Source organism: Pangasianodon hypophthalmus, chromosome 3 (genome assembly GCF_027358585.1).
Source record: "Pangasianodon hypophthalmus isolate fPanHyp1 chromosome 3, fPanHyp1.pri, whole genome shotgun sequence".
Taxonomy (NCBI): Eukaryota; Metazoa; Chordata; class Actinopteri; order Siluriformes; family Pangasiidae; genus Pangasianodon; species Pangasianodon hypophthalmus.
The window spans coordinates 16,993,647-17,007,238 of NC_069712.1; the positions used below are offsets into that span (position 1 = coordinate 16,993,647).

The 13,592-nt window shown below is 37.9% G+C and overlaps 1 protein-coding gene across 1 annotated transcript; it reads right to left on the bottom strand.

Moving 5' to 3' along the window:
- Positions 1-543: 543 nt before the first annotated feature.
- sfrp5 (secreted frizzled-related protein 5) lies at positions 544-12,823 on the bottom strand. Its single transcript, XM_026933106.3, has 3 exons — positions 11,941-12,823; positions 6,501-6,578; positions 544-2,187 (listed from the first exon to the last, which is right to left on the bottom strand). The coding sequence occupies exons 1-3, from the start codon at positions 12,470-12,472 to the stop codon at positions 1,859-1,861; spliced, it is 939 nt and encodes a 312-aa protein (XP_026788907.1). The 5' UTR covers positions 12,473-12,823; the 3' UTR covers positions 544-1,858.
- Between the last annotated feature and the right edge of the window lie 769 nt (positions 12,824-13,592).

The window sequence follows — 13,592 nt, forward strand, 5'->3', positions numbered from 1 at the left end:
TATTAATGTCTTCTTAAATCAGAGCGTATAATTTTCAAAATGCAGTTTTTCATCATTTTTGGCTGTTTTCCATAATTTAGCCACAGCGACATCCAATGGGTTTTCCCAGACCACCAGATATATGATGTGTATGATAATTGTAGTTTCTTTTTTGCTTCAAGATTTATATGAGTGACTTTAGTTCTCACGAGTTTGGTGTATTTACAGTGTTTCGTGCCACAACCCAATGGCTCCAGTAGGTTAATTCATTACTTACAAAGGACAATTCCCATGCCCTGTTTCAGCCTTCTGCATCAATATATTTCGAACATCAGTTAAATATGAGCATGGGACTGTATGCATGAGTGTGTTAGTCTGTTCAACCAGCAGGCTAACGAGAGGCCAGGACCCTGGTGTGCACTGGACAGATCTGCAGACAGTTCTGATGGAGAATAATCAGCACAATGCCAGCTGAGTGCTGATACTAAATGCTGCAAAATGAATGAAGCTACCAATCCTGATGATTCAGCTTTCACAAATGGAACTGACAGCAAACAAACTGACTGACAGATCTCTTCTCATTTAATTCTCTGAATGTATTTACATACAATGTGTCAAGGTACACTATATGGCCAAAAGTTTGTGGACACCTGACCATGACACCCATATGTGATTTTTGAACATTCCATCCCAGATTTAGCCCCCATTTGCTGTTATAATAACTTCCACTCTTCTGGGAAGGCTTTCCATTAGATTTTGGAGTGTGGCTGTGGGGATTTGCTCATTCAACCACAAGAGAATTAGTGAGGTCAGGCACTGATGTTGGGTGAGGATTCCTGGTGGTCTGTTGGCATTCCAGTTCATCCTAAAAGTCTTCAGTTTGGGGAAGACCTACATATAGGTGTGATGGTCAGGTGTCCACAAACCACTGGCAACATAGTGTATGTTGTAACTATTTGAAATAGTGTCAGATTTTATCTTTCTGTTCTTCATTTTGTTATAACCTTTAGTTGATTTGATAATGGTCAAAATAAGGGCAATACAGCAAATCTGCTTTAAAATTTAACCCATTAATGTCACTAATGACAGTTCTAGCATAAGGAGTTTTATCATTTATTTTAGCAATAGTGAATTTAAATGATATGCCTACCAGATGTTTCCTTCCTTTTTTTATTCCTTAGAAGTGTAAGTCATAATAATTTCAGTAAAAATGAATATTTAAAAGAACAAAGTATAAAAAGGCATCAGAGATCTCACCAACCAAACTGCGAGGTTCAGTTCAGAGTCTGCCATTCAACTGGCTGGTATGAGACACTCTCTCAGAACTGGGAAGTGATGCAGGTGCTACTCATAGTCCCACTGACCAACAATCACAAATAACTGCAATCAGTCCTCTTTCTCAATATGAACCACGCTCGAGCTGGCCCCGCATTTTAGAAGCATTTTCATAACCATAATCTTATCTACATGGTTTATGGTGTAATATTTTTTATCCATATCAACAAAATAAAAGTTTAACAGAAAAGCTATTTGTCTTTTAATCTAATGTTTACTCACTGATTGTTCTTTTCTTCACTCTGACATTAACATGATCAGCTCAGATTGGCTCCTACATCTTTCTTATCCCTCCAGATGCAGGATCAGTTACCACACAAAAATGGCATTTCACCTAGGCCTGTTCTTTGGAATGATATTATATCCTCTGCTCTAACAAAGGTAAATGAGTACATTTATATATAGAAAAATGAAGATTGCTGAAGTATCAAACCATTAGCAATGAGTGTTTCCCAAAGGCAACTGCAGAATAAAGTGTATGCGGTAATTGCGGAGGGGGATTGAAAAGCTTTGAGTGAGCAGAGTTGAGTTATATAGTCATTAATCACTGGAAGACAGTGTGGTATGTTGGACACTGCTGAGACTTCATGTATTTGAGGGCATACTTGAGTTCCTTGCTCTTTTTGTCCCACTTGTGAATAGACATGAGCAGTAGCTGCTGGTCCACCTTACGGCCCATGATGAGGAAGCTGCTCCCAAGGTTGTCGAGTTGGGAACAAGGGCAGTTGGCTCCATTCTTGATGTACAGTGTCAGCTTCTTCAGGTCTTTTTTGCGCAGGATCCCCATCTTGAGAACCTTCTTCTTCTTCTGAGCTGCGATAAGCTTGCGGTCACCTTTCTCCTTCTTCACTTCTTTGATCTTCATTTTAAGTGCTAGAGGAGACATGAAAGGGTTAAATCTTTTTAAAACAAACTACTTTCTCTCAGTGACAAACAACAATATCAACATGTCATCTCAGTGGTATCGTGTGTGTGTGTGTGTGTGTGTGTATGTGCTGTCATTCTCTCTTTACACATCTGAGGAAAAAAAATAAGGGAAATCCCCTCATTCCTTTTAGGGCTCCCACCGTCATACTGGTTCCATTCTTTTGTACTCTCTCAAGCAGCAAGACGTTTCACAACAAGCACACAGGAACATCCTGGGCTATCCAATTCAGTAGAATAGTTTACACCTCCCCAGAGGAGCATCATTTAACCATGGATGCCATTAATTGCAGTCACCCGGGACAGGACAGAGAGACGAATGGAAAGTTTAAAAGACAGATGTGAAACACTCCTACAGTGGGCCAAGCACTTCCCCACCTCATTCACTGCCCTTCTACAGACCCTGAGCTACTAACCTTACATAAGCAGTAAGGAAAATGCCTTGTCCATGAAAATCATGAAGACTTATGTACCATAAATTTGATTGCAGCCTTAATGCTACTTTTTACATGAAGGGAAAAGGTACAATTTTTTTCATGCATATATTAGATGTAAAAAATTGGCTTGTCCATATGGTTTGGAAAGTACAAGTCTTTCCTAACTATTAAGATTAAACCTTGCTGTATTAAAATGATGAATGAAGTGGTGGATATATTTTTAATGCGTGACTTCTGCTTATGTCAAATAAGAAATGAAAAAAGAAATTACCCATGAATAATAAATTCCCAATGTGAATTTACAGAATTAAAATGAATAAATAAAATTAAATTTCTCTTTGGTAGACAAATTGACTTGCAAAATAATAATCAGTTTCTTTTCTTCTGTTTTCTGAACAAACATGCAGATACAGATACATTAAAAAGTTCAGTTCAAAAGAGCAAATCTACTACCAAAAATTCATTCATTCATCTTCAACAACCACTTTGAGTGATTTATAAAAGCCTGTGTTTAATTGTTTCTTAACAAAAATACATTAAAAAGTGTTTTACAGAATTTTTAGAAATTCTTACATTGAATGGAAATATATCTGTATTATATCCAAAAATAACACTTTCAAATGATACTGATCATCCACTCAGTGATGAATGTATGTTTAGTAACACTTACAGTATTGTTTCTAGTACTTATCTTAGTGAACAAACATGCATACTTATATATTAAAGTATAAATTCTGTTATTGGTAGTGGATTAAGTTATTCAGTTCCCACTTGATCCGCAGTGTCAGTAGAGGTTTAAGTGACTTCACCTGAACGAAAACTGATTTCTAACTTTCTTCTCGCTTAGGTGTGGCAACAGCATAAACATTTCAACAGTAACATTTTGGCCAGAAACATCAGACAGAATGCAAAAGTAGTGAGCATACATAACAAAAAAGACCAAAAAAAAAAAAAAATTAAACAAAAAAGCTGAACTTCCCACACAATGGGATTCTGCTATCTCACAGGGTTATGCTGCATTTTGAAGTAGTCTACAGTCTGGAGATTAACCATACATAAGGTCTGATTTTAATACTTGCCCATCAGCTATAATGCTCGGTGAGTATGAGCATGTCTGGGCAACATTGTGACGACAAGCTGAGCTAACTTTTTAAACAAGAGCTGATCTAAATTGTGGCTGGTTGGTCCGATGAAGTGACTGGATGAGTGCAGGTAGGGAGAGGAATTCACTCTGAGCAGAAACAGATCCTTAGAAATTTATTTATTTATTGCAACAATATAGAACATGTGCTAATGCAAATCTACAGACTAATTCCCTGTAATAGTAACAACAGTAACAAGAGGAAGCTGATTCTCAAGCTTAGTTCTCTCAAACACACCCAAATGAGCTCTGTTAGCATTTACAAACTTTGATTCAACTAACTGGTATATTGGCCTTTTGTTGAATAATTTGCTTATCTAAAGTTTCGAGCTGCCATTTTTCTGTAGCTTTCAGCCAGAAAAGCTATTAAAATGGAATTCATTTTAAAGAATTGTTCAGGGATTTTCTGTGCATAATGCTAATATTCCATTACCTACTAGCCACAGTAGTATTGTAGCTCCAGTAGAGACATGTCTTGGCTGATCTACTTGATTTGAGGTAAGTGGAAAAACTCTGAATTTTAACCCATCCCACCCCCACACCCCCTTCCCCCAATTCATGTGATTTACTATGAAAACCACTGAGAAGACAGTGACAGTGAGCAAATGACTAATATAGTATATGAACCAGTGTATATTTATTTTTTTGGGTAATCTGATTGATATACTACTCTACAGATAGTCATTGATCAGTTCAGCACCAAAGTCTGTCTGTTTCAAACCACAGATGGCGGTTTTGATGAAAATAACGTGTTGGTTGTAATGGATTTCACAGTAATCCGTAAAAATAAGTAAACTCACAATCAACAAGAACTGTAGTCCAGATTCTTACATTCTTTTATCACTGAAAGGCTAAAAAAAAACTAGTACTAGGATGCCAGAAAAATCCAATGCAGGAAATCTCGCATAACTTGTGTATCGTGCATTGGAGTTCCAACTCTGTGAGGGAATTTAGGATAGAAAAATGAATTTTTATTCAGTTTACCTTTTTATTATCGACTTGGACTTGCATTGCAAATCCCTAACAGCTTTCTTGACCAGAAACTCACTTTAAAGCTAGTTTTATTTTTAGCTGCGTGAATGTCATTGGCAGTCTTTAAATGTTGTAAGGCCTGGAAATATTCTCTCCATGAGATTTACAGTACACTAAACATCACCTTCACTGGTCTCATTCATTGATATTTCTTGACTGTGAGAAGCTGTGTCTCACTCTGAATAGTGAGAAAATTGTAGAAGTATTGAAAGGTTTCTGTTTAAGTCACATAATTAGGCTCAAACTTTCAAAATAAAACAGGACAGTAAGAATGTTGTTCATTTGCCAATTAAGACAGTCGAACAAGTAATTTCCTTTTAGTAATGGCCTTCATAAGAATAATTGTGCTGGCTCTCTAGTAAGTACAGAACCTCAGATGTAGTGAATGTTATTTCCTTGTGGTAACTGGAAGCAACACTATAAAAAATGATTTTTTTTAAAACATCCAAGTGAATCAAATAGACCATACAGTTATGAAACATAATACTGTACCACATTTATGTGCAGACCACCAAAGAAATATATCAAAATAGCAGTGAATGCATGCTAAATGGTGCTATGTAACAGGAAAACCTGAGCATTATTAATTAGGCTTATTTTGAAATAAGTGATTAACTGGGACATTTGCTTATGAGCAGTCACAAATATTTATTCAAAATGACTGCTGTCTGTCCAAATGTCTGCAAGAATGGAACAGTCAATCCTCCTACTCAACACACTGGTGCAAGTAATTTGTCATACTTAAACGTGATTATATACAAAAGTATGTGACTACATCCAAATGAAACAAACTGCACAGCCAAAGACAACTGACAGAGTGAAGCCACTTCATGGCCTTCACTTTATAAAGGCTTTTCTGAACTTTTCTTTAGCCAACTCTGAACAGAGAAATACAGTTTTTAGAGATCCACCTCTAATAGGTCAGTACCAGACATTCTGGAGGCTCAGGCAGATGTTAGAGACCTTCAGCCAGTATAGAGGAGAGATTTTGTTCCTTACACTATGTGGAACACTGAGTTACACAGTATTATAAAATGATTAATATTTAATAATAATATTATCATATATTTAATATATTATTCATTTAATATGTTATTCATTAATAATTATATCGTTTGCTTCATTCACATCCAATAAAATCAACAATATTACAATTCTGACAAGTTTTCCAACATGACAGAAAGTACCAGTCTCATGAATGCTGGTGAATCACACAGCGTATGTTTCTCATTTTGGAGAAAGTAGTTGAGCAGGTAAACAACTCGGCATTTTCCTGAACAGTAATTTCAACACAGGATTCAAATAGTTAGGGTTTTTGCAATAGTATGGGATGGATCAGTGTGCCTCCTTACACGCGCGTGTGTCTGTGTGTGTGTGTGTGTGTGTGTGTGTGTGTTGGCTGGTCCTCATGAGGAAAACTGATTTTTTACAAAAACTGCAGCTTTTACTTGCAAAACTAAAATAGCTAAAATGTTTATTTTTGGTTACTGTTGTTAAGAATAGGGTTAGATTAATAGCTACTAGCTCTAATTAGCTGCATTAATAATTATTTCAATGGAAGATCTTCACACGGATAGTCAGACAAGTGTGTGTGTGTGTGTGTGTGTGTGTGTGTGTGCGCGTATGTGTAGCAATGTTAGATTCTTACTTACCAAAGTCACTGGCACAGAAATGCTCCATTATTGTGTCGGCTTTCAGTTCATTGTCACAGGGTGGACATGCTTTTGAAGCTGCCAGGAGAAAAGGAAAAAATACAATGATTTGACAGATGAATTGGCTATTTTAAAAACGGTATGACAGTCCCACTTTGTCTTATCTTTTTGTGATTTGATTAACACACTGGGTTTATGTCCCTCTTGCAGGACAGACACAATATTTGGTCTTGTATAGTTCAGCTGCAGGGACATGTGGGTCTGCAGTCAGGTTCACAGAAGCACTGACCACTTTGTAAACGCTTTTTGAATTTCGTCTTGTCAGATGCTATTTTCTGCAGGGAGGATACACAGAACAGGAGTCTGGTGCAATGTTTGGCTTGCAATTAAGGTGGTGAAAATGTTTGAATTTAGATATGTGTATATTTTTGGTGTACAGGCATGGCAAAAAAAAAAATCTGCCACAGAAAAGTGCACTTTTCTGATTTTTTTTTTCAAGCAACTACTGAGTGACAACTGAAGTCATATGTTTCTCTTCTGGTGGGTCCAATAACAAGAACAAATCTGACAAATGCAAGAACAGAGACAATTGTATTTGCTAAATCTCAGTTCATGGAAAAGATTATATTGATGCCCTTTAAACCATAGGTTGAATGTATAATGTATCATTTGAGCTATGACTTTTTACAGACATAGGGTCTGTTGTGCTTTCACAGCAATCCTTGTGGGTGTGTGTGTATGTGTGTGTGCATTCTAATGGGGTCTCGTTTTGTGCAGAGAGACAGGGAGGCATGTAAAGCGCACCACTGCTGCTCTCAAAAATGGGGCTAAAGGCCAGGGCTAATAGTGCTTAATCCATAGCTTTCAGAATAATAATGAGAGGGAATGCTTCAGGCAACTGGATGTTTGATTTCCTCTGCAATGAGTCACTTCAGACTTCTTCCACAAACTCAAGCAGTTTTGTTCCACAAATGAAAGTCTATGTGTTTATAAATAATTTGAGGAATGTGAAATGTTTTACAGTAATGATCTCTATGGGCTTGCCAGGATTAGCTAATAAAGAAGGGTACTAGCCTACTAGCATACTACCTCCAGACTGTCATTGGCATTGCCATAAGTCATTGTACTCTCATATAGTTTCATGGTTGGATTATATCAGATGTAATTTTAAGAAATACATGCTATTACATTGTTAGGTATTGTAATACATCACAAATAACTGTTAGTTGCTTGTATACTGACTGATGACTGTTGACTGTAAATTTAATTCTTTGTATTTTTCTCAAAAAAAAAAAAAACCCTTATGGGAAATTATCAAGCTTGTGTTATGTTATGTAAGTGTTTTTATTGTTTCTAAGACCTTCATGAATAGGCTACTAACACACAGCCAGTGTCTTGTTTGCATCAATGTTTCATTTTATCTTTTATTGCCAATTCCAGCAGTACTGATGTATATAATTTCTGTGTAGCTCCATTTTTTCTATCACCTTGCTGATTTACACTCCTTAGATTCTTTTCTACACTCCTTTTACAACAGTTTGCCTTCTTTTGGTCATCTGGGGGAATGTGTAAACATTCTATATAAAATATTTCCCTATCAACCGTTAAATATCCAGTGAACTACTAAGGAACCTGACTGTACCAAACAGAAATGTGGCAACTGGATGAGGATTGATATTTTCTACCAACTGGCTATTGGGGATTTGGGGATAAAATGACATCTGTATGCATCTGTATTCTGTTCACTGATCACTCATCAAAAAATTCTAGAAACCACCTAAGAAAAAGTTCCTCAAAAGTGCCTGGGGTTAAGCAGTTACATTGACACCCCCCCTCCCCCCACCACCAACCCACCCACCTCTCGATTCCTTCTTCCAGGTTGAAAAATGAGGGTCAGAGTTTATCACCCCTGTTACTAGTGCAGCCACTGCAGCAGATAATATGAAGGGTTAAAGTTCAGTAGGTTTCATTGCTTGGGTGGTGGTGAGTGGTGGTGAATCCCCTCTGTATGCACTAACCAGCCAAAATTCCTATACATTCCCCGAGAACTCTAGACAGTGCCTCAGCTGGTGACACTCACGCAATCTCTTATGAAGAGAACTGTGGCATTTCATTTAATGGCTTCGGTCTCTAACACTGTCTGACAACCACACTCTTGAAACTGCGATGTCTTATTTGAACTGCAGAGTAATTTATTCACGTTTGCTGGGTGGTTTATTGGCAGACTGCCCTCTTGAAGTAAAGCCAAAGCATGTGCCTGGAGAGCTAGCACTGGGAATTCTGCAAACTGAGTTTCTGTGTGAATTTAGTGATTGACTCACATTAACAGACCATCTCAAGCTATTTGCAATTGATTCAGCCAAGCATTTAGCATTTTATCCTTTGTGGTTGTTGTGTATATCTTTAAAAAACAATTAGATAAATGATTAAATTAGATAAGTGACTAAGGCTGACTGGATCACATTAAAAAGTTATTACTCAAGACTACCCCAGACCGAGCTAATAGTTTATAGTGCTTCTATTAGTAACTGTTACAGTGGTACTTTATGAATTTGCTGCAGATGATCTGATCTAAAGCTTTCAATTCAGACCATGTTATTTAGCTCAGTTCACCCTGAATATAGTAAAGATTCATCATCAAAAACCTGGTTTATTTTTATTTGACATTTCTTCAAATATGTAAAAATATTGGATAAGCTCTGTTTATTTGCAGCCACCTGGAAAATATAAAATGTGAGGAGATCTCAGAGTTTATCATTATGGCAGAATGTGTTTTTTTTTTTTTTGCCTGTTGTCTGATATATTGTCTACTGTAGGCACATAGTTTTTTTTTCCGCCATCAAATACCCCCATCACACAAGATTATACAGGGCAAACATTTCATTTAGATTCAGAATTCATAATTTTACGGCTCATTTGGTCTCAAGAAGGTACAATATAAAACATTTATGACATAAAACATTACAAATTGATGACCGTATTTTTAAAAGAGGATTGCATTTGTTGCTCTGTCAGTTTGGCTTTAGATTTGAGAGAATGAGCATGCCTCACAGATGAAAAATGTTCCTCTGTTATTGTAATTAATGTCTGAAATCCCCCCCCCCCCACCAACATTGCTCCCTTACTGTAGAAATGCCATTTACCAGAATGCATCCATCATTTAGGCATGGTACTCTCCAGATACCTATTCAGGAACTCGGATGTTGGCTGTGAACTGGCCCTGGAGGATTTCACCTTAGACCACAGAAGAAAACCCCCTCTACCTTGCTTACAGCACTGTTCACTGTGTACTGCAGCTCTCGACAGGCCAGTAAAAGGCCAGCCCCATCCATATTATGTGTGCTTGTGTTGCCATGCTATCTTATTTCTCATCACTATGACCCTTTAGCAAAGCAGACATCGGTGTGAGTGTTATGCTGCCTCACTCATCAGGTGTGACATGTTACTCTCTGGTTATACTGCTAGCTTTCGTACCGTTGGACCATACCGTGACATATGTAATTGCAGGATAGCTAAAGGGCCTCGCTGCAGAAATATAGCTGAAAAGACACAGGCGGTTATTGGATTACTCAAAATTATGTAATCAAAATCTTAGAGAATTCAGAGATTAACTTTGCAACCAAAGCCAAGCTGCTTATAGCTGGGGTTAGCAGGGGGTCATACCAGAAGCACAGACATGCTGTAGAACAGAATTCCATTTCGCAAAGCAATTACAGTGTTTTTCTTTCTAGTTGTTATAACACTGGAACAGTTGTATTTTTACAGCATGAAGTCAGTATGATTGATGTTTTTCTCACTTCCTGACTTGTTACATGCTCTCCCTTTTTGTCACCCAGGACACACACAGACACATGTTTTGGTGAACAATAAACACTAATTTGGGGTGCTGTATGTATATATATATATATATATATATATATATATATATATATATATATATATATATATATATACATATGGTACAATCACTGTTGTTCAGTTTGTTTCTTCAGCAGCAAAGGACCCCCTACAGAGTACATTTAAAGACTGACTGATCTCAATTTATCTACAGTTTAGAGGTCTGGCATGTATCGAGGTCTGGCATGTTTATCACACTCAAACCTTTATATCAATGGAAAAAATAAAATTATTAATTGAAACATTAATAATTAATAATATAACATTAAAAATTAACAATATTCCTAGACATTCTCCCCTTTGGTATGAATTTCTTTTAGCATGTGGACACAGTATGTATTAGAAAGCAACCCAGGCTAGTTTAACTCTGTTATTATAATTTAATTCTTATAAAAACAAACAAAAAAACAACAAAGAAAATGAAGAATAAGTTGAAGGAATTTGCATTACAGATTCTCTCAAGACAAGGAAAGAATGCACTTTGTATGTCTTTCATTTTGGCTGCTCCCTTATTTTCTTTGTCTTTCATGTTTTACAAATTATCTGAAAATTGACAAAGAACATGCTTCTTTCCTTACTTCCCATGATTGCTTAATGTCACTCCCCTTCTCTGTTCTTTCCCTTTTCTTTCCACTTCAGCTTTCTTTCTTCTATGGTTGGTCCTTATATCTTCAATGAGGCTAACTAATGTATGGTTACTCAGACTAATTAGTGACCCACAGTAATTGGCTCCCTGGCTAATTGGCTAAACAAAAAAGAGAGAGAGAGAGAGAGAGAGAGAGAGAGCAAAAGGCCAGACACAACAGAAGTTGCCCCTTCACATTCCAAATGAGATTTCACTTTTAGATAGTGAAAGCTCAAAGTACTTTTTGTGTCTCTAAGCGTTCAGTGAATTCCCTGCGTTCGCTTTCTGAAGACATAGTTCACAAAGAGAAAATGAAGAATGAGTAAGCAACGATTTTCTATTTGTCTAAGCAAAATGACCAACTATTTTACCAGTAATCTTCTCACTGCCTCTGCATTACTCAGAATAAATCTGAGCTTGACTTTAAGCGTAGAAATGTTGCTGACATTTTTAATGATGTTGATGCCAATGTTACAGTTATATTCAATAGTAACTGCAAATTCAAAATATTTTAATTTTAATGTTAGTTATTATATATTATGTAAAATTATTAACAACTACTACTGACTCACTGTATTAAAATGTGCTTATAGAGGTTTTGTTTGTATTTTTTTATTGTATGTATTTGTATTTGTATTTGTAATTTTATTTTAAAGTTAGGTTTATTTAGTAATATCATTAATAATTATTACTAACTTCCCTCCATAAATAGTATATAAAGTTTCTTTTATAGTTTCAAGCAGTCATATGGCTCAATAGGGCTCAGGAGGAGGAACGGTATAATTTTGTGGCTCATTTCTTGGTGTATACTTACCATACCTAGACCTTTTTAAGTGACATTGTACTAATGAGTCTTTTTTTTTCTGAATAATCTATTTTGAAAAAGAAAAGTGATTTCTCAAACATTGTGAGTCGTACCTGGAGTCTGAGTGGCATGATTCCCGGAGAACTGCATAGGGATGCAGAGATCATTATCAATGGGGAACTTGTCACATTGGAGCATCTCAGGCCAAGGAAAGCCATAGGTCTCCATGACAGGAGCACAGCTGTTCCTGACTGCCTCACACAGAGAACGGCAGGGGTAAATGGGCCGGTCCAGGCACACAGGAGCGAACAGTGAGCAGAGGAACACCTGCGTGTCTGCGTGGCAGCGCTTGGCAAGGAGGGGTACCCAGCTGCCCGCCTGCTGCATCACCTCAGGCATGGTCTCGTGGTCCAGCAGGTTGGGAAGTCGCATCTTCTTGTAGCCAACGGTGTAGCAGAGACGTAGCTCGGCCGGGATGTCCACACACTGTGGCTGCTTGGCATAAAAGCGGCCGTTGTGGAAGTTGTCGGATTGCCAGCTGTAATAGTCGTACTCCTCTGCCAAGGTGGCTGAACTGAAGAAGACCAGTCCCAGTGCTAACGTCAGTGAGCTAGCCACACACACCTGCCTCTTATGTATAGCCATGCTTCTTGAGTTTTATAGTTTATCAATGTTGGTGTAAGGAGGGCAGCAATACAGTAATCCTTTTTTCCTCTTAAATAGAAATTGAAGATAGAAAATCAATGGAAAGCTTTTCGGTGTAGTTGGTGATTCCTTCTCTTTCTCAGTTTTGCCCGGTTAATCTTCCAGTATAGCAGTCTCCTGACTTCAGTGATTCAGGTTGCTCTTCAAGGAGCGCTGAGTTGCAGCTGACACTGCTCTGCTCTTTTCTAGGCTCTCTAAGATGCACCTAAGGAATATGAAGGAGTGGGTTGCTGGCTTTACCAGCCGACAGCCCCCTAGCAAGCTGCAAGTCCACTCCACCTCCCACAGTCTTCTCCTGTGCTGACTAAGACCCGCCTCCCCTGACCAGAGCCAACTGCTCTGCAGTGGGCGGCACCACTGAATGGACTGGCACTCCCCCATAGCCCACCTCCCCTAACACACTCCTACAGGCAGTCACACAACCTGGCCTGGAGAACAAACTGTGTGTATGTGTGGGTGTGTATGTGTGTGTGTGTGTGTTAGAGAGAAAGAGGGACAGAGTATGTGTGTGGAGTGTGTTCAGCCTGTTGCTTTTCCTTACATATGTAGATACACCCATGCACCTACACAAATATACATACATTCTTCTTTTGCTTTTCAGCTTTCCATTTTTTAAGACATGGTGAGTAAGGAGAACCTTTTTGGGGGAGGCATTGAGATTCAGTGCAGCTACAGGTGGTCAGGGATGTTTGGCCATGCTATTTGAGATATGCTAATGCCAGGCTTGGATGTGAATAGAGTCAGGCTTTCTCTCTGTCACCTTTTATCAGTGGCCTTCACACACACACACACATACACACATGGGGGGCCCAGCTTTTAGCCTGCAAGCATTCGGCAGCAGGGGGCCTTACAGCCACATTGCAACCCTTTCCAACTAACCATTAACAGTTTATAATATCAGTCTTACTGACAGACCTCTGCAGAAATTGACTGCAGAACTGCAGAAATTTTTGTTGTCTTCCATGTTTTAATTTCAATGTGCTGTACATCCAATTAACACTTTAATACTTAGTATTGGACTTAGTTTAGGAAACAGTTACAGGTCAGCTGATGAGTAAAA